This window comes from Meles meles, chromosome 16, assembly GCF_922984935.1.
Source record: "Meles meles chromosome 16, mMelMel3.1 paternal haplotype, whole genome shotgun sequence".
NCBI lineage: Eukaryota > Metazoa > Chordata > Mammalia > Carnivora > Mustelidae > Meles > Meles meles.
The window spans coordinates 55,513,918-55,537,237 of record NC_060081.1 but is presented as its reverse complement, the minus strand read 5'-3'; the positions used below and the strand labels follow the sequence as shown (position 1 = coordinate 55,537,237).

The window sequence follows — 23,320 nt, the reverse complement described above, 5'->3', positions numbered from 1 at the left end:
GGATTGTCTATGCCGCGACCTATAATCCACTTTAACGCCTACTAGTTATAAGGTATAAGACGGTTTTCTTTCTCATCTACTGTTGTGGAGGGGTTTCCTGGTTGGCAGAACATTTTGTCTCCAATACCTGCACTTATCTACCAGAGACTGGTTGCATAAACTTGGTAGCCCCCACCATGGAATACTATGGTCATGACGAAGACCCAGAACCCTCTCTCCGCTTTCATTGTTGAGTGAAAGTGCAAGGTACACGGTAGTTTGGTAAAAAGAGCCCGTGTTTGTGCTTGCATAATCTTTCCAAGAGTGAACAAGAAACTGATAAAAGTCCTTGTGTGTTTGTACGTGTCTATGAGTGCATATCTGTGTGTGTTGAGAGGAACTGGGCAGATGGAGGACAGGAGAAAAGGAATTTTTTTTTGCTGAACATCATTTTATATTTTCTGATTTTTGAAACATGCGACTACACTATCTCTTCAAAACAAATTAAAAGGAGGGCTGGTGGCAAGCAAACCAAACACTGAAGAAAAGAAGTCCCAGGACCAGACGTTCTCTGAACACTTGATACCTGTTCATTTCTGAACTTTGCCTTGACCTTAGAACTAACTGAAGACTGATGATATTGACTTTGGGGTTCATGTTAGACTTTTTTGTGGGAGGGCTGATCTTAGTGTAAAAACAGGGAAAGTCTATCTAAAAAAAAAAAAGAAAGAAAAAAAGAGAACAAAGAAACAGTCGGGTAGTGAATGCACTCCTTCCCAGACTTCCTAAGGTCCTCAGGGTCCAATCCTGGCCCTGGGGAGTGGAAGAGGGGATGGGACTCATTTCCTGAGGTTTGGTGTAGTGGCCCCACACCCAGCCACCTCTCTGCCTCCCAGGAGGTCACTCACTTTCCAAGGAGCAGGACCTCATGGGTCAGGAGGGGTGACAGGAAGGGGTGTGTGGGGTATAACCTCCATCCATATTGGGAACTGAGGAGTCAGGATTCCCATGGTTCCACCAGGGTCCCAGAAGCTTCTCTGCGAGGAGAGTGGGAAAAAGGAAACGGGGCAGGAGTCCTCTCTCAACCATCCTGGCCACTTCCAGGTTGTGTAAATTGTCCCTTGTTATTTCTGTTGGGCATCAGATCAGGAAATGGCCCAAGAGGGCTTGCTACGTGCTGGGCGCTTCTCCCCTTTATCCCTGTGCTAAGCCTATGAGGTAGGCGCTATTTATCATAATCCCCATTTTAGGAAGGCACAGAGAAATAAGTGACTTCCCCAAGGTCACACAGCCTGTGAGGGCTTGCTCACCCTCTCAGCGGTCTCCCTTCTGACACCCTTGAGCCTGCCTCCAGCTGGGGCTGCAAACCAGCTCTCTCTCGACAGTCCAAAAGAGCTCTGCAATGAGATTGCGGGCACTGTGACTCAGCACCGGGATGGGGCTGTGCTTTGCAGTTCCAGGTCCCGTGGGAGGTCTTGCGGCGTCCTCCACCGTTCCTGAGGGTGTACCCAGCCTCTGCCTCCTAGCTCCCCGCCCCTTGCCCTGTGGCCTTGGGCTCACGCCCTGCTCAAGTTTCCAGGTGTTAGTAATGGCAGCGGGTCAGGACCCTGTCCTGGACCTCGCCAGGTGTTCTAGGCGGAGCACTGCAGGCTGCAGAAGTCAGCCGAGGAGAAGAGCCTCAGCACGTTGACCAGCGGGAACATGAGCAGAGCTCCGAGCAGGGAGCCCAGCTGCACCGCCGCCCCGCACCACAGGAGGGCGCTGCGGCTGCGGTCGCGTAGGATCACGCCCAGCATCACCTTGACGTAGCTCAGACAGCCAATGAACAGCACCCACGAGGCTACCTGCGGATACCGGGCGGCAGAGATGCAGAGTGAAGGCGGCTTTGGGGTGAGCCCCAGGGGAGAAGGATGCTTGTAGGGTGATCAAACTGGGCTAAGGGAACCCTATGGAATAACTTTAAGTTCAATAGCCTCTGGGGGCTTCCCCCTAGGGCTAGGCCCACAAGTTGACACACACTCCAGGTCAAAGGAGAACCCATTAGCCTTTGTGGCCCCCATGATCAAGTCCAGGGCATCAGGGAGAAGTCCAGGGCTGCGGTGCACACTCACGGGAGAGGCTGGAATGTCTCCTTGGACCAGCCACCTCACTTTCCTAAGCGTCCATTCCCAAATGAGAATCATCCCTTCCCCTGCCCAGCCCCACGTGGGGCTTCCTTCTGGAGCAAACACAAGACTTCAGCTAATAGAAAGTTCCTTGGCTAAGTGAGTGGTAGGGAGGGAGGCAGCTGCACAGGCCAGATACTTACAATGAGGACTTCCCCAGCCCAGTGGCCCTGCATGAGAGGGCAGGGGCTCATCACAGCCATGGCCATGTTGTAGGCCCCAAAGCCAGTCCCGAGCACAGTGAGGATCCCCAGGAATGGCAGAGACCTAGGGCAGAGAAGAGGAGGAGAATGGAGGAGATGAGGAACCTGACCTCAGCCTCCCCTACCCTGGGCACTGCATAGAATGGTCAGCGTCTCCAGGATTAGAGGTCAGATCCACGTGGAAACTCCCAGGCCACCTGGGTCCACGAGGTTTCTGAGGGGCGATACTGGTCTAAGTCACCCTGAGCACTCATGGCAGGTGAAACAGAATGGACTCTGGTGCTATGGGGACTTGGTTCAGATCCCATTTCCCACTTGAAGCTGCGAGACTGGTCCCTGAGCCTGCTTTCTCACTGGCACCAGGAGCCTTGCATGGCTGCTGGGACCTGTGGAACAGATTGTGTGGGGCCTGCCCAGGGCTCCACCCAGGGTTCTGTCGGCTTCCATTTCCTCCTGCAACATTGCCAAGCTCTGCCAGGAGTCTGGGCTGACAAGATGGCTTGGAGCCTGGCATTACAGGCTGAGCTGGGCCACCTCAGTTGACCCCTTCCCCTCTGGTGGCATCTACGACATGAGGTCTACCTGATCTAGGGGCTCTGACAGCTGCCTTGGATGCATTCCCCTGGTGGCCTCCCATGTCGGCTTTAGGTGCGACAACAGAGGACCCTGTCCTTCATTAGAGGTCGTCACCCCAGGGGCCTCCCTGTGCACACCCTTCAGAACACCAAGACTGGCCTGCTGTCCTGGGTGGGGGTGGAGGGCCTGCCCCTGCCTCTAAGAACTCTTTCCTCCAAGATCCTTAGAGGTCCCTGCCTCTCAGACGGGGTATGCCCAACATTTGGGGCTTCTCCTGTTCCACACATCTGTGGCCTCTGCTTCTGCTTCCCCAGAAATCTCCAGCCTCCTTCCAAAGTTTCAAGCCCTAAGGGAGAAAATCCAGCTCTCTGGCAATGTGACACTTTCTTTTTGACTCTCCTCTCCTGGTTCTCCCTCCTTCCTGGGCTGGGGGAAGGGAGCGGGTGTGAGCAGTTCAGAGAGGCCGGCGAGGGCAGGCAGGGCAGAGCGGTGGCTGGGAGGTTGTGGGCCCTCCGGGGTCATGACCCGAGAGTCCGTGGTTCTCCTCCCAGGGTCTGAACCCCTGCAGCGGAACCGCTTCAGTTGCCTACTAACATTTGAAATCTCAGGTCCTGATCTAGGCTGGCTCAATCTGCATTTTATCAATTTGCCTAGCCATTCTTCCAGATCTGCAGCCATAAGGGAGCCAACGTGAGCTGGAGGCAGGAGACCGGAGGCAGGGCTGAAGTCCTGGGAACTAGACCGTGGGATTAGACCCTTTCTGTGAGCCTCAGGGTTCCCCCTTGTAAATGGGAACACCAGCTCCTGCCTGCACTTTCCTCCTTAAGGACCAGGGGCCGGTCAGCACCTACACTAGACCTGCTATATGCACAGACACTGCTCTAAAATCTTTACCAAATGAGCTCATTTTATGCTCCCAGCAACCCTAGGACGTAGAATGCCTATTATCCCCATTTTCCAGATAAGTTTCTCTGAGGCACAAAGAGGTGAAGTGATTTGTCCGGGACCACATAACCAGGAAGTGGCAGAGTTGGGATTCGAACCCAGGCGGTCCAGCCCTAGAAACCAGGTTCTATACACAGAGCCTGACAGCTGGGGTTTGGAATTCTGCCTTCTGAGCAACCCAGGGCCAGCTGGGCCAGACCTGAGCTGCAGAAACATGGAGAGGAAGCAGACAAGCGGGTTGGCCATGGAGCTGAGGGTGGCAGACAGGTGATAGGCCACAGGCCCATAGGAGAGGCAGGAGTAGGTCTGCACGGAGGGCAGCACGCCATTGGTGAGTGCGTTCACGAAGGCCACCAGGATGTAGATGAAGGCCAGTTGGCCTGGGTGCTTGGAGTCCGTTTTCTCCTCTGGATGCCCCTGGGCCTTGATGCAAGCCCCTGGGTCTGGGGGGCCCAGGTCCTCCCCATCTCGTGGCCGGATGGAGTGGAGGGTGACCTGCGAGGTGAGGAGGTCGTCTATGGAAGATTCCCTGGGCCTGGACTGACGCTGGAGGACAAAGAAAGCTGCAAGACAGCAGGCCATCATGAAGGAGAGCAGAAGGAAGAAGACCAAGGGCGAGAAGTTGGCTGGGAGGTAGCGGCTTTCCAGATGGACGGTGGACTGTGTCGTCCCGGTCAGGTCAGACATCAAGGTGACATTAGCTCCCTGGGGAAAGACAAAATGAGGGTCAGTCTGGTCCCTGGGGAATGTCAGGACATGGGTGACAACAATATGAATAATCATATCCAATCAGTAGCATACACTGCTAGTAAGGGCCGAATAATATACACAGGACTCCTTGGTAATGATCGATGGTGCTCACTGGGCACCGGCCCTTTGCACAGGTCAGCCCATGCATCCCTCCTCGTGGCCCTGTGCAGTGGGCACCATTAGCCCCCGTTTTGGAGGATTGGGGAGTGTCAGAATGGTTCATCTTCCCTGAGGCTCATGGGGAGTATGTGGGAAAGCCAGTCCACTTGCTTCTTAAGGACACTGAAGCAATGTGTAAAGTCTACGGTTCTGGGTGCCTGTGTGGCTCAGATGGTTAAGGGTGTGCTTTCGGCTCAGGTCATGATCCCAGGATCCTGGCATTGAGCCCTGAGTTGGGCTCCCTGCTTAGTGGGCAGGCTGCTTCTCCCTCTGCCTCTGTGGCTCCCCCTGCTTGTGCTCTCTTGTGTGCATGCTTGATCTCACTCTCAAATAAATAAATAAAACCTTAGAGAAAAAAGAGGTCTACAGTTCTTATCCCCAGCAGTACATTAGCAACACCTGAGGACTTCTGAATAAATACCATCCCTGTTTTGCAATGTGAAAATGCAAAAAAGCTCTGAAAATTTGGATTTATTTCATGCCTCAGTTGGCAGCCACACTTGAATGGAAGTCGTCTGTTTATAGCCTCAATGTGGCCCCTGGGCAGGAATGCCCCCCGCCCCCGGGGCTGTAGGCAGTGACGTCATAGGTGCTATTATATACTACTGACAGGCGGGTTCTAAAATCGGAAACTCCAGATTCCAACACACTTTGGGACCTCAAGGGTCTCCGAGAAGACCCACCCCCCAGGGAGTTTATTCCATTGGTTTGGATGGAGTGGGGCCCCCCACTCTGTTTCAGTAGCTCCCCTGGGTAGGGGATCTGACACACAGCCAGGTCAAGAACAGCGGTCTACCCAACATCTGGGAAACATAAGCCCTCTGCATGGTCTTCCCCATGACCAAGTATGGGGAGCCATAATGGGTCATGCCGGGTACCTGTAGGAAGACCTTCTTCCCAGTGGTCTCAGTGCTTGGGGTGGTGTCTGACGGCTGAGTGACATTGACACAGGTGGTGAGACCCGAGCCCTGGGCAAGAGCCACCAGGGCAGGCAGGAGGCCGCTGAGTCCTTCGCCCACAAAGAAGGTGGTGAGGTAGCGGGCGGACAGCCGGCTCATGAAAGGCAGGAAGGTGACCGAAGAGGTGCAGTCCACCAGGGCCAGGAAGAAGGTGAGGACCATGAAGGCGACGCTGTGGTGGCCATCCAGCACCCAGGAGGTGACATTCCAGAGGAAGGCGAAGAGCGTGCAGGCGAGGGTGCCCACAGCCAGCACGGCGAAGATGATGGGCACCTCGGAGAGGCAGCCGGGCTGGAAGTGATGGAGCAGGGTGACCAGGAGGGGGCCGACGTTGGCCAGTTGGATGACCACTGTGAGGTAGGAGGGAAGGTACCACCCCTCGGGCAGCTCCGCCACCAGCAGGGGCAGCTCCACCCACAGCCCGTTGATGGCCACCCAGGAGCCCATCCCGAAGGTGCAGACCAGCAGGTGAATCAGGAGAGCCATGGTGATGTCTGCCCCGTGCTGAAGCCGCCACCTCCCAGATCAGCCTGCAGGGGGCGCCAGTGGAGCCAGTGGAGAAGAACGCCAGGGGAGCAAAGTCAGGGTTGCGGACTGTCAAAACATGATGCCGGGGAGCCCAGGTTTCCCCTGATCTTTTCCCCTTCTCATGAACAAGTTGGCTTTTATGCTAGGGAAACACAGACACATTCTTTTATAACTAACCTTTCCAGAGGGGTTAGCTTCCCTAACCGTGGCTCATAATTCCAGAGACCACCAAAGAAAAGTCTGACATATGTAACTGCATAAATATTAAAACAGATAAAAGTAATCCAACAACAAACAAAGCACCTTCTTCGAAAAAAAGAAAAACAGACATAAATACCAACAGTAAGATCAAAAGATCACCTGGGGGAAAACACATGCAGTGTAAACCATAGACAAATCATCTTCCTCTTATGTAAAGAGTTTGTAGAAATTAAGAACAAAAAGACTGAATAGAAGAGTGGGCAAAGGATGTGAACAGTTCAGAGGAAAATGTACAAATAAGCCTTAAACATACAAAAAGATCGGGGCGCCTGGGTGGCTCAGTGGGTTAAAGCCTCTGCCTTCGGCTCTGGTCATGATCCCAGAGTCCTGGGATGGAGCCCCGCATCAGGCTCTCTGCTTAGCGGGAAGCCTGCTTTCTCCTCTCTCTCTCTCTGCCTGCCTCTCTGCCTACTTGTGATCTCTGTCAAATAAATAAAATAAAAAATTAAAAAAAAACATACAAAAAGATCTGGGCTTGTACCCAGCTCTGCCACTGGCTAGGAGGGTGACCTCGGACAAGTGACATTGCCTCTCTGTGCCTCTTCCTCATCTGTAAAGAGAGGACGACAGTCTTGATTCCTGGATTTGTAATGATATGCAAATATGTTAATGAGCTAATGTTTTTTTAAACAGGGCCTGGCGTGCAGTAAGCCCTCACTGAGGGCTAGTTAGCATCCTCATGGTGAAATGCCAGGTTTGGTGACATAGACATTTTTGTCCAAGTCACATGAAAATTAACACATGACAATTATAATTTTTAAAAAAGGCAAAAAAAAAAAGCTTCCATGAAGAACCATTTTGGAGAGAAATGATGGGGCCAATTCCCTCCTTTTACATATGGGAAACGGGGGGGGGGGGGCGGGGGTCTGAGGAGGTGGGATCTGGAGCGTGTCCCTTGCAGCACTTGGCCTCCTGGACACCCCACCCCCCACCAGCACTCCCCACACCGGTTTAACTTCATTCTCTTCTAGAAGCTGCGGAAGTCTCCCTGTGGCTGGGCCTCACCTGGGAAAATCCCCACACCCAGCGGCTCCTTTCCGGGTTCCACACACAGAACTGACTCTCAGCCCCAGATGAACTCCCTTCTTCCTCTTCTGAGCAGAGCGCAGTCTGACCTGCTTTCTGGCCGCCGCCGCCACCACCACCACCACCACCGGCTGCCTAGAGGACTTAGGCAGGTAGCTTAAGCTCTCACCTGTGAGGCCAGACAGGCTGGGCTCTGGGCCCCCCACGGAGAGGACTCAGGGAGGGAAGCTCCAGGCAGTTGTCCCCTGGGAAGGACCTTTTCCCCAGGTCAGTCGGGCGCAGCTTCCTGGCTGCTCTCTCCCACCTGAGACCAGAACGTGGTATACAACAGGCAGAGTCCCACTAAGAAACGCTGCCCCGCACCCACTCAGGCGGAGTTCTGCCTCTGATGGGTGAAATGATAGGGAAGGACAAGGAGGTAGAGGCTGAATGGTATTCCAAGGCAGATGCTGCTAGCTGCTTCCCATTATTCACTCTTCCCTTCTTCCTTAGGTGTCCCAGAGACCCCACTCTTGGTTAGGCAAACAGCCACCAAGCTAAGGGAGTACATTTCCCAGCCTCCCAGAAGTCTCCTTAAAGGTGAGGGAGTAAGCGTGCCTTTCTGCCCTTCCTCTGTCTTGCTGTCTGGGACTCAGATGTGATGGCCAGAATCCCAGTGGTTGTTTTGTGCTAAGAAGGGTGCTGTGGGCGCTAGAGGGAGATTAGACCTTAAGGCTTGGTGGCACAGAGTTGCCATACCGCCCCGCTCTGGCCGCCACTGAACTATTTTCTTTGCTCAGTGTTGTTTACATTGTAAATAAGCTGCTCTCTTGTTTAAACTACTCATTTTATATACAGCAAAACAGTGGCCAGAAATAGACGGTCAAGAATATAGAGAGACTGATTATAGTAGCCCAAAACTCATGAGGACATTTGTCTTCTTTACTCTAGATGTCCCAGCTCAGAAACTCAGGTCCTGCTCCAACCGGGATTTGATCAAAAACCAAAATCAAATAGGATCGTTGTTGAAATACACCTTAAAGAAGCATAGAAAGGTTAAGAGTAAACTTGGGGGCAAAAGTCTTCCAGGGAAAGGCAAAGAGATGGAGGGAGGGAAAGAGAGAGAAAAAGAGAGGAGGAGGGAGGGAGGGAGGGTAGTGAGGGAGAGAGAGAAACAAAGAGCTCTCAATGTGGGATTTGATGCCAAAAGTATAAATTAAGACCCCAAGTCATTCCATACAGATAGATACTGCCATCCTTAGTGGGGTCAAAGCAGTAGTGGCTATCTATGATCTGAGTAACATTCCCCCACAGCCCCAGACAGTGTGTGGCGGGCTGGTGACTCACTCCTCTGGACCTGGATGGCAGAAGGTAGTGTAAAATAAACAAGGATATAGAGGCAATAAATGATAGTTCTAATAAACAGGAATAAGTAAATAACAAAGGGAGGAGGTAGATTTGCTAAAGATGGTTACTTTTATCATCTGAAAAGCCATTAAAATAATGAGAGTTCCGCCAGATGTCCAGCTATACATTTATAAATATGTAGCTCTCCTGCACAGAACCAGTCAGAAAATAAAATTTTCCAGGGGAAAAAATCATTTGGGAAAAAAGAAATAAAGCTGGATCTCTTTCTTACTTTTATCCCTCACCCCTGAAAAAAGAATTCCAGATGGATCAAATGTTTACATATTTTTTTAATTAAAAAAGGAATAAAAATGCCCAAAGAACATAGAGGCGGAGAGAACCGCCTGTGCAAATGTCCTGGGGCAGGAATGAGCCTGGGCCAGTGTGGCTGGAGCAGTGGGCTTGATGGGAGGTGAGAACAGATGGGCAGGTAAGAAGCCTGAGCCTCCTTTATGTGCAATAGGTTCTATGCACGAAAAGACTAAATCCCCACACTGCACAGAGCTGAGGGGTCTGGGTTCTGATGCAGGCACCACGTGGCTGTGTAGATTGAGGCAAGTGATTTGGCCCTGCATGCCTCTTCTGTTGGCTGGAAAATAGTCATGATGGAACTATGGCCCAGCGTGACCCATGTCCTGTGTGGCTCTCCTGCCCCCGCCTGCCTCCAGGCAGCCATACCAAGTGCCCCATGCTCCTGGACCTGGGAGATACAATGAGCCCATTGATCAGTGACAATGGCAGGGTGGGGAGGGGGGAAGTGGGGGGATGTCCTTGGCAGAGGGAACCGCATGTGCAGGGGCCTGGTGGCTTCTGAGCACTACAGGAGGGGCTCCCAGTGAGTATGTTGGGAATATTTTTAAAAGTACATAACTCTTTTCTCTTTTTCCTACAGTGACCTTGCAGTTCTTGTTCATACATTCAACCAGTATTTACTGGCCACTCGGGGTGTGCTGGACAGTAATTTCTACTTTCAGAAAAGCATGAGAAGAACTAAGCAAAATAAAAAAAAGAAATCTAGAGCAAGTCAGAGGTGATAAGGGCTGTGGGAGAGAGGTAAAGCTGGGAGGAGCCGGCAATCATAAATGGGGTTGTCAGGGGGAATGTGAAGGAAGTGTGGGAGTGAGCCTGGCCAGGGGAGAGGACAGCAAGTGCAAAGGCCCTGGGGTGGCTGCAGCCGTGTGAGGGTGGGGGATGGGCAGGTCACGAAGGGCCCCATAGGCAAGAGTTTAGGTGTCTTCTCTGAGCCCAAATCTCCATTCTTGGGCAGAGGGAGGGCCAGCTCTAACTGCATTTTAGCAGAATCCCACTGGCTGTTGCGAGGAGAGTCATGTGAGGCCAGGGCAGAAGCGGGAGTGAAGCCTGTGTTTCCGTTAGGGAGCCGGTGTGGTAATCCAGGCAGGAGAGACGATAATGCCAACAACAATAACAGCAGCCATCATTTACTGGCCAAGCACTTTACCTACATTACCCATCAGATCCTCCCAACAATCCCCAGGTAGGTAGCATGATGACCTCCATTTTAAAAGGAGTTAATGCGACTCAGAAAAGTAATTTGCCCCGGGTCACCCAGCTGGTCCTCTGGGAGCTGGGACTGGAACCAGACACAGCTGAGTGTGAGCCCGAGCAGAGGGAGCGGGTTACGAAGAGGCGGCAGGGGCTGGGCTGAGCTGGGCCCCTTTCCACTCACCCTGGGGCCTCCTCACCCTGTGGGCTGCGAAGGGGAGAAATGAGACTCCAAGACATGTCTGTTACCTGGGCCCCAGTGACAGTGGGGGACCAGAGACCTTAGGCTCTGGCAGAGACACTGAAGACTTCATCCGCACCCAGCTACGGAGCCAGGACAGCCCCTGGCAAAGGCGTCTCTTTCCTTTGAATCCTTGTATCCAGAGCAGAGAGTCCCCGGCCCCAAGGAGGGCAGGAAGGGCCCCATCCTACCTTGAGCATCGGAGCCTCCACTCCCAGTGCTCTCCGCTTTGTTCCCGCACAGACGGATCCTGCCTGTGGCCTGGGCTCACCTGCCGAGCTTTATCTGCGTCTTATCGCTGTGTGCTGACCGCTCCCACTGCGGCATCACCTCCCTGGGAGCAGGGCCCTGCTTCTCTTCCAGGGGCCCGGTGGCCATCTGGTTTGCAAAGGTCTGGGCCATCGACCGAGCCTGCCTCAGCCTTGTGGCTTGAGCCCGGCAGGGTGGCCCAGGCAGTGCCAGCGGGCAGGGTGGGCCCTGTCTACACCCGCTCTTGGACAAGGGTCTGAGTCAGTGTTGTCCCAGCGTCCTTGGTGAATCCTGCAGGCCCTCCGCCTGGGGCCTGGGATGTGGGATCTGGCCTGTCCTCATGAGAGTGGTGGGGAGGTTGTCTGGGTTGGCAGCAGGGTGGCTTTGACTAGACAGAGCGGGAAGAGAGAGAGAAAGAGACAGAGTGGTGACAGAGGGACAGAGGCAGGGACGAAGGAGGTGGTGGGGCAGAGAGGGCAGGGGGCAGGAGAGGAGCCAACGGAGGTAGAGGAGTGACTGGGTGTGCTGGAACTCCAGCCTGGCTCAGCCCCAGCCCTCACCTAACCGCTCACATCCTTGTGGATCAGGCAGCCTTCTCTTGCCTCTCCTCACCTCGGAGTTCCCTGGCTGCCTCCAGCTCAATGTTCCCATCTCACGAATGTGGGGAAACTGAGGCCCAAAGAGGAGGCACCGTTTGCCCACACTATGGCCCCCATCTCAGGTTGGGGTGGTCATCCAGTCCCGTGCTACTGGCTGTGTGTCCTCAAGCCAGCTGTTTGCCCTCTCTGGGTCTTGGTTTCTCCATTGAAGAAAGGGTGTGGGGATGTCCCTATCTTGTTGGGTTCAGCTTAAAGGGAGAAGCAAGGAGATAATGGGAGCCCAGGCTGGCTGGCAGGGACTTTGAGTTCCCTTCCTCCTCCTCCTCCTCCTTCCCAGGGTCTGGAAGGGCTGCAGGCCTCCCACGAGCCTGACCTTGGCGAAGCAGCCTCCCCTCAGTGCCCATCCGAACCTCCCAGCCCCCATGCCAGGCTGGTGAGACTCCGGTCCGACCTGGCAGGAACAGCCGTCTAGACTGCCCAGCGGTCTGGAGACGCAGCCAGGTAGAGGTCAGTGGGGGTCCAGTCTTTTGACCCAGGGAGGAGGGGGCTGAAGTCCACCAGGACAGCTCCAACCGGACCACAGAGGAGAAAGCCCTTCTTCCTCTTTGTCCTTCTGGCCTCCAGCCCAGGAGTCTGAAACCTGGGGAAAAAACCATAGACCACCCACTGTCCCCAGACGAGTGCCCCCCCCACCCCCGCCCTCCAAGTGCCCAGTGTCTCATAGCCCTGAGCTGCCCAGCAAGGCCTGCTTACCTGCAGGTCCCGTTCCCAAGTGGCTCTGCCTGGGAGGGGAGGAGGCAGGCGGTTAGTATTAACCTGCCCCGCCCAGCCCCAGGGAGGGAGAGGCAGGGGAGGGTAGGCGGGGCTGTCTGCTGCACCAAGAGCCTACTGTGTGTCTGCAGTTGGCCCAGCCGCCCAATCCCCACGATCCCGATGATACAACAGTGACAGTAAAGGGCTCACATTATCAGGGAGTGCTTCCGGCCATCCGGATTTTATGAGGGTTGACTCCCAGAAGGCAGAAGACCTGCCCAGGCTGGCTCTGGCCTCAGCCCAGGGCCACCATAATTCCTTTCGCTCAGGAACAGGGCTCCCCGGAGCAGAAGCTCTTGGTTCCAATACTGGAGCTCAAACAAGTCACTTGGAAAGTGGGGGTATTAATAGCATCCTCCTGGTAGGGCAGAAATCCTAACAGCCAGTGTGTGCCAAGTTGACTCTGTGCCAGACGCGGAGCTTGACATGCATGATTACATTTACTCTTCGCCACACCCTTGGGGGGGGGTACTATGACAATCCCATTTGACAGATGAGGAAACAGGCCCAGAGAAAGTCAAGAGCCTCAGCAGGGCTGGTCTCTGATGCCCACTGACAAATAGCCATTGGACAATAGTAATAGTTCAAATCTGATTAAATCTTTCAGGAATCCTAGGCAGTAGGCAGATACCACTTCTAGTCCCTACTTTACAGATGGGGAAACTGAGACTTACAGAGGTTAGGTGACTGGCTCGAGGTGCTCTAGCTGGGAAGCGCAGGGTCAGATTGGAAGCCGACTCCAGCTGACGCTCACACGGGGTCTGGTACCCGCCTGGTAAATTTCATTGCATGTTGACTTCTCCTGAGTAATCTTGCCCACTTTTTGCCTTGTTCTCTGAGATATTCATTTGCTTGATGAACCATCGCTCTCCAGGCAGATGCTTGGGGTGAGTGAGACGTGAGCAGACCCCGGAGGAGAACACCGGACCCCTCTCTGAGCAGGAGCTCAGGAGCACGTTGGGGCCACAAGAATGCACTCCCTAGGGGAGGCTCCACCAGCACTGGGGCAGCGAGAGGCGACCCCTGGCCCAAAGCCCTCCCACCCACTGATGCTCCTTTCTGTCCCTTCAGTGGGACCCGCATCCCTGCTGGTGTGGTCTCCCTTCTGGCCATCTCACAGGTGCCTCTTGTGGTATTTTTATTTTTAATTTAAAAAACATATTGTTGTTATCAACCCCCAAGGACTCCCCTGTTGCTCACCAAATTAAAAAATAAAATGCCTAAGCCTCCCATTTACATCCTCTCTCAGCTGGGACCAATAAACCTTGACAACATCTATCACTGCTCTTTCTTACATGTAGCTTTTCTTGCTTCCAGCCAGAATGGCTTGCCATTCTCTAAGTATTTTTTTTTTAAAGGTTTTATTTATTTATTTGACAGACAGAGATCACAAGGAGGCAGAGAGGCAGGCAGAGAGAGAGGAAGGAAGCAGGCTTCCCACCAAGCAGAGAGCCTGATGCAGGGCTCGATCCCAGAACCCCGAGATCATGACCTGAGCTGAAGGCGGAGGCTTAACCCACCGAGGCTCCCCCTATCCGTTCTGTTCTCTAAGTATTGATAACAGGCCCAAGCCACCAAAATTTCCATATGAATTCTTCCGTTAGAATACCCTTTTTGTGGGGGCCTGGGTGGCTCTGTCAGTCAAGCATCAGACTCTTTTTTTTTTTTTTAAGATTTTATTTATTTATCTGACAGACAGATCACAAGTAGACAGAGAGGCAGGCAGAGAGAGAGAGGGAAGCAGGCTCGCTGCTGAGCAGAGAGCCCGACGCGGGACTCGATCCCAGGACCCTGGAATCATGACCTGAGCCGAAGGCAGCGGCTTAACCCACTGAGCCACCCAGGCGCCCCAAGCATCAGACTCTTGATTTGGGCTTGGGTCATGATCTCAGGTTGTGGGATCGGGTTCTGAGTCAGGCTCCTTGCTGGATGAGGAGCCTGCTTGGGATTCTCTCTTTCCCTCTTTAAAAAAAAAAAAAAGGAAGTACCCTTTTTGCCCCATCACTGTCTCTTTTTTTCCCTCCATTGGCAAATAAAAAAACAAAAATTTATTAACTGAGTTCTTTGTGAGAAGCACTTTGGGGAATGTAGAAAACTATATAGCTTTTCCCAAGAGCTTATAGGCTCATGATAAAGACAAACACATACAAACTAAGCAGTAGAATCATGGGAAGAGTTACACTGTCTACATTATATATGTGTATTTCTGCGTGCTAAGCTCTGAGCAGACACTTAATACAGAATGTTATACATAAATATGTTTGCCCTGTGAACTTGTAGAGAACAGCATTCCCGAGTTATAACCCCTGCACAGTATCACTGATTTCTTTCTTTCTTTTTTAAAAGATTTAATTTATGTATTTGACAGAGAGATCACAAGTGGGCGGAGAGGCAGGCAGAGAGAGAGGGGGAAGCAGGCTCCCTGCTGAGCAGAGAGCCCGATGCCGGGCTTGATCCCAGGACCCTGGGATCATGACCTGAGCGGAAGGCAGAGGCTTTAACCCACTGAGCCACCCAGGTGCCCCATATCACTGATTTCTATAAGAATTTAATCTCTCTCTCTTTTTTTTTTGAAGCAAACTTTCCTAGATTTTAATATATTTCATGGCCTTTCAAACCCAGATATTATAAATGAAGATAAATAAACGTAATTTTCAAATTTCATTCTTCATTACGCTCTTCCACATTCTGGAACAATCTGACACTGCTTTACGACTGGCTTCAGGAATCCATGGGGCTGGAACCAATTTCATACTATTGCCGAGATGTTATCAACATGGATTGTGTTCAACTTTGGTATCTTCAAATGTATTAATAAGCAAGAATTATAAAAATTTATGTTGGAATTGTTTGTAATGGAACAAGCATTCCATGTTTCTATTTTAGCTACTAAACCTCCGAGACGTAGTTTATTCAATTGTTGACAGTGTTTTTCAACAGCAGCTTTCCAGTGTAAAGGACACTTAAAATACCAAACTTCTTCCTCCCCCCTCAATTTTATTAAAACTCCTGTTTCTAATATTTTTTTAAACATTTTAAAATTTAAATTCAATTCATTAACTTAAAAATTAAAACATTAACATTAACTTAAAATTATTACTGGTTTCAGAGGTAGAGGCCTGTGATTCACTAGTCTTTATAACCCAGCACTTACCCGGTGCTCATTAGATCGAGCCCTCCTTAATGTCCATCACCCAGTTACCCCATCCTCCCATCCTCCTTCCCTCCAGCAACCCTCCATTTGTTTCCTAGAGTTAAAAGTCTCTTATGGTTTGTCTCCCTCTCTGATTTTGTCTTGTTTTCTCTCTTCCCTTCTGCCTTGTTTCTCAAATTCCACCTATCAGGAGATCAGATGATAATTGTCTTTCTCTGCTTGACTTATTTCGCTCAGCATAACACCCTCTAGTTCCCTCCACGTCATCGCAAATACATTGCCCCATCTCTTTCTGGCACAATCGTATCCCTATTTCAAAGCCAGTCTTAAACGTTATCTCCACCAAAGCAGTCTTTCCAGATATCTGTTTCTAATAGAACCAGTATACAGTGGGAGCTTAATAAATGTAGCATACCTAGTTGGGGTGGGAGGGCGCCAAGAGCACCTAGCTTTACGGCTCCCAAGCAGATCGGGTTCTGCCATTGGCTGCTGACCAAATCCAAAGGCAGAGAGACCAAGTGGTGGTAAAACAAGGAATTTACTTCCTTCCGGGAGGCCAGCCCCGGGAGGACAAAGGACTAATGTCTCAGAGACTGTTTCCAAAATGCCGGAAATACTTCCCAGTTTCTGTAAGGAAGCTGTGGGACAGATGGGTGCCGCCGCCCCCCCCCCCCCCCCCCCCCCCCCCCGCCGCAGGTGGACAGTGAGGGTCAAATCATTCATGGTCTTGGAGTTAAGCATGGGCGGGTCCTGCCGGCTCAGGGCAGTTCTTGTGACTGGAGGGGACAGCAACAGTTTCCCCCTCCGGCAGGGGATTCTCTGCCCGCGGGGTCTTCCACCCAAGCCCAGAGGCGAGCTGGAAAGAAGAACCCAACTAAAAAGTTTGAGGTCAAAATGGAGACAGCTGAAGTCCTCAAACCGCCCAATGAATGAACACCAGCCAGAATGTTCTCGCCTTCCTTGTCGTCTGCAGATACTCTGACAGCCTCTGTTGTGCGATTACGACCGTTATTATTATTTTTTGTAGCAGTTTTAGGTTTACAGGAGAACATTTCCCCTCCCCTCCCCCCATTCTTCACAGCCTGGGGCATCCCATCCACCAACCCCGGGAGGCTTGCCTTTTCCACTGATTAGCTCAGAGATCTTTCTATATCCTGCACACCCAACCCCTCATTCACTGGCTTCAGTTTCTGAAAGACGTTTATTAAGTGCCAGTGAAACCGGTGCTCTACAATAAAAGCTCTACTTTCAATCGACCGCACACAAGGCGAAATTGTTGTTGCCTTGTGTTTAGGGTAGCAGGAGGTCAGGGAGCTCTAACCCAAGGCCCGTTTCTTTTCACAAAAGACTTTCTAAATGCCCACTTCTAAATGGCACTTAGCCTGGGTCCTCTATCAGGAGGGCTTGTAACTGCTTCTTACAGATGAAATCTCTCGATGTGCAAGTCACAAGGTGTTTGTGTAAGTTTTCCCCCAACCAAGGGGACTGTGGACCCGCGGATCATGATTCGTGGGTGCGCCCCAATAGACCAACCACAGCCTCACCCTTGGCTCACGCTCTGTAGCTTCCAGTCCCATCTGACCACGCTCTCCCTCAAATCCAGTAAAGACTCGAGACCCTTCCTCCAGACGGGCAGACGTGAGACTTTTCCCTCCTGTCCCCGCTCCTCATTTCGCTGCCTTGCAAAGTAAACTTCTTTCTTATTGCAAACCTGGTCTCATCGTTCAGCTTTGTGCACACGGGCTCCCTCATTCCCTCATTCGGTCACACCAACGATGTCAGGCCCCGTGAGAGATGATGCTTGGGACCTAAAATTGAACCGAAGAGACAAAGCCCTCGTCTTTGGAGATCTGACGTTCGGGTGGAGCGAGAGAGACAATCAATGTACTAAGTAAGGGCTTTCTGTAGTGAGGTAGATGTGGTCGGTAGGAAAAAAGAGAGCAGGGCGAGGGGGACCTGGAGCGGCTCGCTGGGGCAGGCTGCAGAGTGGGGACAGAGTCCTGGGCTGGGGAAAAGTAGGATTAGAGGTGAGTCCATGATCCCAGAGCACCCGGATGAATTCAGCACCCCCTTCCCTGCTGGGCACATATCGATTACCACCAAGAATACAGCAGCAGCAGCAAGCACGGGCAATCTGTCTGTCTGTCCCTGTGCAGAATACCTGGAGAAGCCACTCCTAGCAGGGAACTACAACACACTCGGAGAGAGATCATCCAGCTGCCTTCCAAAGGCTCTGAACCACGAGTTTCCTACCAAGAACTGCCTCCGGGAGTTCTCAAATGTGTACATTCCTCAGGCAGGTCATAAGGGCGCTCACATTCCACTAGGAGGGTTTCCAGAACCGAGATCAGCTAATCCGCGACCTGCCCCCAGGGCGGTCGCGGGAAGGTTCACGCCTAGGTGGCCCGTGGGCAGGACTTCCTGATGGGTCGATGGGTGAACGGGGGCGGGGCTGGAGGTGCCGCTGCAGTTACCCATGGGAACCACCAGAGGACGCAGGGTGTCACTGCCTCTGAAGATGAACCTGTTCCGGGCATTGGGGGAATTAAGAACTTCTCTCAAGGGGTCCTGTGGGGTCTAAGTGCCAGGGTGAGGAAAAGGTGGGAGGCGGGAGGAAGGAGAGCAGGAGAGCAGCGGAAAGGGAGAGTAGGGCGAGAGAGGGTTGGAGAGGAGCTTCTGGGAGTGCTGCTGCTTCTTCTTCTTCTTTTTTTTTTTTTAAGATTTTATTTATTTATTTATTTGACAGAGATCACAAGTAGGCGGAGAGGCAGCCTGAGAGAGAGAGAGAGAGGGGAGGAAGCAGGCTCCCTGCTGAGCAGAGAGCCGGATGCGGGGCTCGATCTCAGGACCCTGAGATCATGACCCAAGCCGAAGGCAGAGGCTCTAACCCACTGAGCCACCCAGGTGCCCCCCTGGGAGTGCTTCTAAAGCGGTTTACTTTTTGTAAGGGCCAGTCTCATGATGCAACCCCTCATATCTGTGAGTTGAATTCAAGAGCCCAGAACATAGTGGAGGAAAAAGTCACAGGATAAATACGTACAGCATGATCCCATTTGTTTAAAAAGAAATAATCCCCCCCCAAATAAATGGTACATATTCATTAAGGGTGTGTGTGTGTGTGTGTGTGGTGTTTACCGAGTATACATCCATAGGAAAAAATCTAAAAGGAGGAATTTCAAATCGGCGGCAGTAGCAGTTACCTTTGGAATGGTGCATGTGGAAGGGGTCAGGAATTGGGAAGGGTGATGGGGAGTGATCACAGAGGACTTTAGCCTTAACCAAAATACTTTTAACTTTCTAGAAGTCTAAACCCTGTTAGCTGTGTAGCCTAAAATTAAAAATTACTTAAGAAAAAGAAAAAGAAGTAAAAGAGACTGCAAATGCCATCTTGTGTTGCATCAAGAGGTCTAACATGCAGCTCAACGGAGGTGACAGCCTCCCCTGTTCTGCTCAGAACACACCTGGGACCTCCTTCCCTCTCCTCAGATCTGTCTTGTGTGAAGAACAGTGACAGCTCAAGGGTATCCCAAGAGTTGAAAGTGGGGGAAATTGTGGTGTCATCCGAGTGGGTGCAGATGGGTGCTCATGCCCTTTACTCAAGCTGGAGTAACTGGGCTGGGAGTGGTGTGTGTGACAAATGCATTCCTGTGGGCAGATTTCCAGCAGGTGCCCAGGGGCAGGATTCCAGGAATGAAGGATGGTGGAAATTCTAGCCCAGAGGGGGTAGAGATTTCCCATCCAGGTAAGTGGGGATGGTATGGGCTGGTTTGGGAATTTAGGAAGTGCCTTGACCCGGAAGGTATGCAAACCAAGGCAGCATGATGCTTCCTAGGAACTAGGAAAACGTAGGAGGGACTCCTAGCATCTCTGGAGGGACTCCTGGCATCCCATGGGAGGGTATGTGGGCGTTCCTGAAAGACTCCTTCAGCTCTGGAAAACAACAGCTGGATACCAGAAGGGGTGACTGTTGAGATAAAGATCAGACCTGAACCTAGGTGGTTCTCAGTATCTTCATCAGTAAAATGGGCAAGGGGTCGGTGGGGTCTCTGATTTTGTTCAGCTGGGGGTCCTCCGGGGTCTTCCCATTCCAGATCACTTTCAAGCTGAGGACATACAGTTCCCAAATTGGCCACCAGAGGTCGCCTTTTGACAGGCTGAGAAAAGAAAAGCCAGGCTGGTCTGAAGGAGGAAACCCAGGCTGGGATTCTTCCTGTATTTGCTTTTTCCCTTCCTGTAACTACTGATTGAGATCAGCTCTGTTCCATGCACTGGGGATGTGGTACGGAGCAAAGTCTCTAAAATGGAGCTGCTAACTCCTAACCCTCCTAACTCCTTTCTTTCCTTCCACACTCCACATCCCTCCCCTTAGCAGATCCAGAATTAGGCCTCTCTGTCCCCCTCCACTGTCACCACTGCTCGTGAGCCACTTCATGACCTGCCTGGCTGTCACCGTAATCTCTTCACTGGTAATTCCAGTTCTGCCCTTTCTCTCCTTACTCCCTTTCTTAGCCAAAGGGACACTTGAAACATGTCAGAGCCTGCCCGGCCCGGCTCAGAACCCTCTCATCCCTGCTCAGTTCTCAGATCCAGAATGTACCCTGCCCTCTACTATCCTGTCCTGTTACACCTGACCACAGGGCCCTCCCTTCTGCCCTCTGCTCTCCACTCCAGCCACGCTGGCCTCCTTGCCATCCCCTCAGGTGGCAAACTTGTTCTCTGCCTCAGGGCCTTTGCACCTGCCCTCTTTCCCCAGGTAGTCCCCTGGCCCCTCCCTCACCCTTCACAGGTGAACTTAAGTTAAAGTGGTCTGGCCACTGCCCCCCTCTACCTCCTCATGCCTCCCTAGCTTTGCTAAAAGTGTGCCCTGGATGGTGAGTTGTGTGCTCACTGATTCACTTCCTGAGTGTCTATCTCCCACAGTGTCTGCTCAGCAGTAGGGTGCCTGCATCTATTTTGTTCTCAGTGGAGGTCCTGGTGCCTCATTTGTCCCTGGCCCATGGAAGGAGCCCCCTCTTCCTATGACCCTGACTTTCCGAAGGCCAGATATCAGCTTCTGACCTTTTTGGTGCACTAGACTTTCTTCTCTTCCTTCTTCCCTCTGTGAGATTATGTGTCCAGTGTTCTCAGGAAGAGTCCAGGCCCTGGAAACAAGAGACCTGGGACTCAGTTTCCCTGCCTGTCCAATGAGGCAGACAGTACCAGAGGGCACGTGCTAGGCCCAGATCCTAAGGGTGAGATGGGCTGATGGAAAGGGGCTGTGTCCTTCTGTCCCCACTGCAGACACCAGCAGAGCAGTCTGGCCATTCAGGGCCCCAGGGGAAGCTAAACTGCTGGCCTCCTGCTGGGCCCCAAACCTGAGAGCAGGTATCCTGGGGAAGAGCAGAGCACCCAGCGGCAAGGCCTCCAGAGCCCATCAGAGCAGCAGAGACCAGCACTCGGGCTGAGAATCAGGGTGTCTCAGAGCAAGGGGCCTCAGACAGGGCAGGGCTGCACAGGGCCCGCACACAGGTGGGGCTTGCCTGGCCCAGAAAGGTCTTCCTGTCTTGCTCAGTCTTCTACCGGCCAAAGCTGTGGCCACACCCAGGCCCCACCTTCATGATTACTTCTTAGGTTTTTCTTTAAGTCAACTGGCTTGCATTGAATAACATTGACTATTTTTATATTTATGTACATATGTGTGTATGTATTTTTATAATAAATAATTGTAGACACACGGAGAAATAGAGAATAGCATTGTGAACCATATACCCAACATCCGGATGCACGTTAGCATTTCCCATAATGCTGCCTCTATTTCTTTTTGAGGTAATTTCAGTGGATTGTAGATATCATAAATTTTTCACCTTAAATACTTTAGCCTGCATCACTAAAAAATAAGGCCATTTCCCTGCATAACATGGGAGCCTTGTTTCACTCCCAAATATTAATATTTCTCTGATAGCTAATATTTACTTGGCAACTGACTTCCCCAATTGTCCCCAAAATGTGTTTCACAGTTGCCAATGGATTTATTGATTTAATTTATTTTCTTTTTTGTTTTCAAAAGATTTTCTTTATTTATTTGAGAGAGAGAGCGAGCGAGCAGGAGAGAATGAACAGGCCCACAAGCAGGGAGGAGGGGCAGAGAGCCAGGGAGAGACTCTCAAGGGGATTCCGTCCTGAGATGATGACCTGAGCGGAAACCAAGAGTCCAGTGCTGAACTGACTGAGCCACCCCGGCAGCCCAACAATGGATTTCTTGCATGTCAGACTGACCTAGCACCCAGGCTATGGATGGGGCCTGGCCTCTGTTGGAAGGATGACAAGGGGGCATAGGGTGTTAAGACAGAGCAATGGCCTAGAAGCTTTCTCACTGACTGAATAAGACTTGATCTCAGAAAGGGAACTGCTTTCTCCATGTCAGGATCGGTGCCGTGTAATGCAGAGCTGGTCTGCAGGGATAGGGATGTGGGGGCAGGATAGGAGAGTAGCCCCTTCCCAAGGCTGCAGAGGGTTCTGGAGAAGAAACTGGCATCCCCACGCTGATGCCGTGGGAAGAGCTCCAGACAGGGACCTGAGAGGATGTGGCCTCTCCTTGCTCTGCTTCAGGTCTCTGTATTTCCATCTATAAATCGGGGGAAGTGGTAATGCTAGGACAAGGCCCCCCCACTGTGTCACTCCTGCCCCCCCCCACCTGACAGTGCCCCTTCAGGACCTGTGTGGCCTCTGTGACCCAGCTTCCCACCTCAAACCTCTTTCTGTTCTCAGCTGGCTAGCTCCCTCCTATTCATTCTCAGGTTTCAACCCAGATGCCACCTCCTCCTAGAAGCCTGCCCTGACTCCTGGCCTGGGTTCAGGGCCCTTCATCTGGACCCCACAGCTGCCCCTGATGACTCAGAACTGTAACCCCTGGGGCGTCTCTATCTCCCCTGGAAGCTGTGGGCAGGCAAAGCTGAGAGCTTTTGTCTTACTCACCACTGTGTCCCCAGGCCCTACCTCGGTACCTCGCCACATAGTAGGAGCTCAATAAATCTGTTGAATGAACAAATGATGATTACTACATTTTCCACTCCAATCCGTCTGCCTTTTCAGGGCTCTCAGCATGGGCATTTGGTCCTTCCTTCTCTCACAAATATTTATTGGTTCCCTACTCTGTGCCAGGCAGTGTTCTAGGCATGGGAGCCTTAGGCAAGGCGCCTGCCCTGGAGGAACTGACAGTCAGTGGGGCAGGCAAACAAAAACAAGAAAACAAGTATATGAAATAATCTCAGATGTTATTCGTGGTGTGTAAGGCCGATGGGAGCCACGGAAGAACGTTCGAGGGCCTTGCTGAGAAGATGACATGTACCTGAGTAGAGGAATGGGTGAGAAGGCGCTAGCAGAGGAAGAGCTGGGGAAAGGCATTCCTGGCCTGGAACGACTCTGTTTCTGTGAATTCAGTCTTTTTACAATTCCTCATATTAGTGAGATACACATGGTCTTTCTCTGTCTGAATCATTTTACTTAGCATAATCACCTCCAGGTCCGTTCACGTTGTAGCAAATGGCAGGGTTTCCTCTTTTTCTGTAGCTCAGTAATATTCCATTCTAGCTAGCTAGTTAGCTCACATTTTCTTTTCACTAGTTGCTGGATACTTAGGTTTTCCCATGTCTTGGCTCTTATAAATAATGCTGCCATGAACATCGGGGTCCAAATTTCTTTGAGATACTGATTTCATTTCCTTCGGATATACACCCAGAAGTGGGAGAGCTGGATGCTATGCTAGTTTGGTTTTTAATAGAATAGGAACCTCCATACTGATTTCCATAGTGACCAATTTATAATTCCACCAACAGCACGCAAAGA

At 51.7% G+C, this 23,320-nt stretch overlaps 1 protein-coding gene across 12 annotated transcripts; it reads right to left on the bottom strand.

Moving 5' to 3' along the window:
* Positions 1-395: 395 nt before the first annotated feature.
* On the bottom strand, positions 396-12,315 carry SLC52A3 (solute carrier family 52 member 3). Of its 12 annotated transcripts, none has more exons than XM_045981560.1 (6): positions 10,873-12,225; positions 6,199-6,406; positions 5,656-6,027; positions 4,068-4,573; positions 2,288-2,411; positions 396-1,823 (listed from the first exon to the last, which is right to left on the bottom strand). In XM_045981560.1, exons 2-6 carry the CDS (start codon positions 6,220-6,222, stop codon positions 1,611-1,613), a joined length of 1,239 nt encoding a protein of 412 aa, XP_045837516.1. In that variant the 5' UTR covers positions 6,223-6,406; positions 10,873-12,225; the 3' UTR covers positions 396-1,610. The 12 variants fall into 12 exon arrangements, with proteins under 12 accessions (XP_045837516.1, XP_045837506.1, XP_045837511.1 ...); XM_045981550.1 differs by adding an exon at positions 7,721-7,855 and having other exon boundaries at positions 5,656-6,406; positions 10,873-12,224; XM_045981555.1 differs by adding an exon at positions 7,721-7,855 and having other exon boundaries at positions 5,656-6,330; positions 10,873-12,224.
* Positions 12,316-23,320: the final 11,005 nt, after the last annotated feature.

Bases quoted from the DNA above. Each gene is read 5' to 3' on its own strand.
- SLC52A3 (XM_045981554.1), bottom strand. From the start codon at position 6,222: ATGGCTCTCCTGATTCACCTGCTGGTCTGCACCTTCGGGATGGGCTCC. The intron at 2,412-4,067 runs GTCTGGCCCAGC...TCTCTGCCCTAG, and splicing joins TCCATGTTTCTGCAGCTCAG to GTCTCTGCCATTCCTGGGGA. The intron at 1,824-2,287 runs GTAAGTATCTGG...CGGTATCCGCAG, and splicing joins GGGCTGGGGAAGTCCTCATT to GTAGCCTCGTGGGTGCTGTT.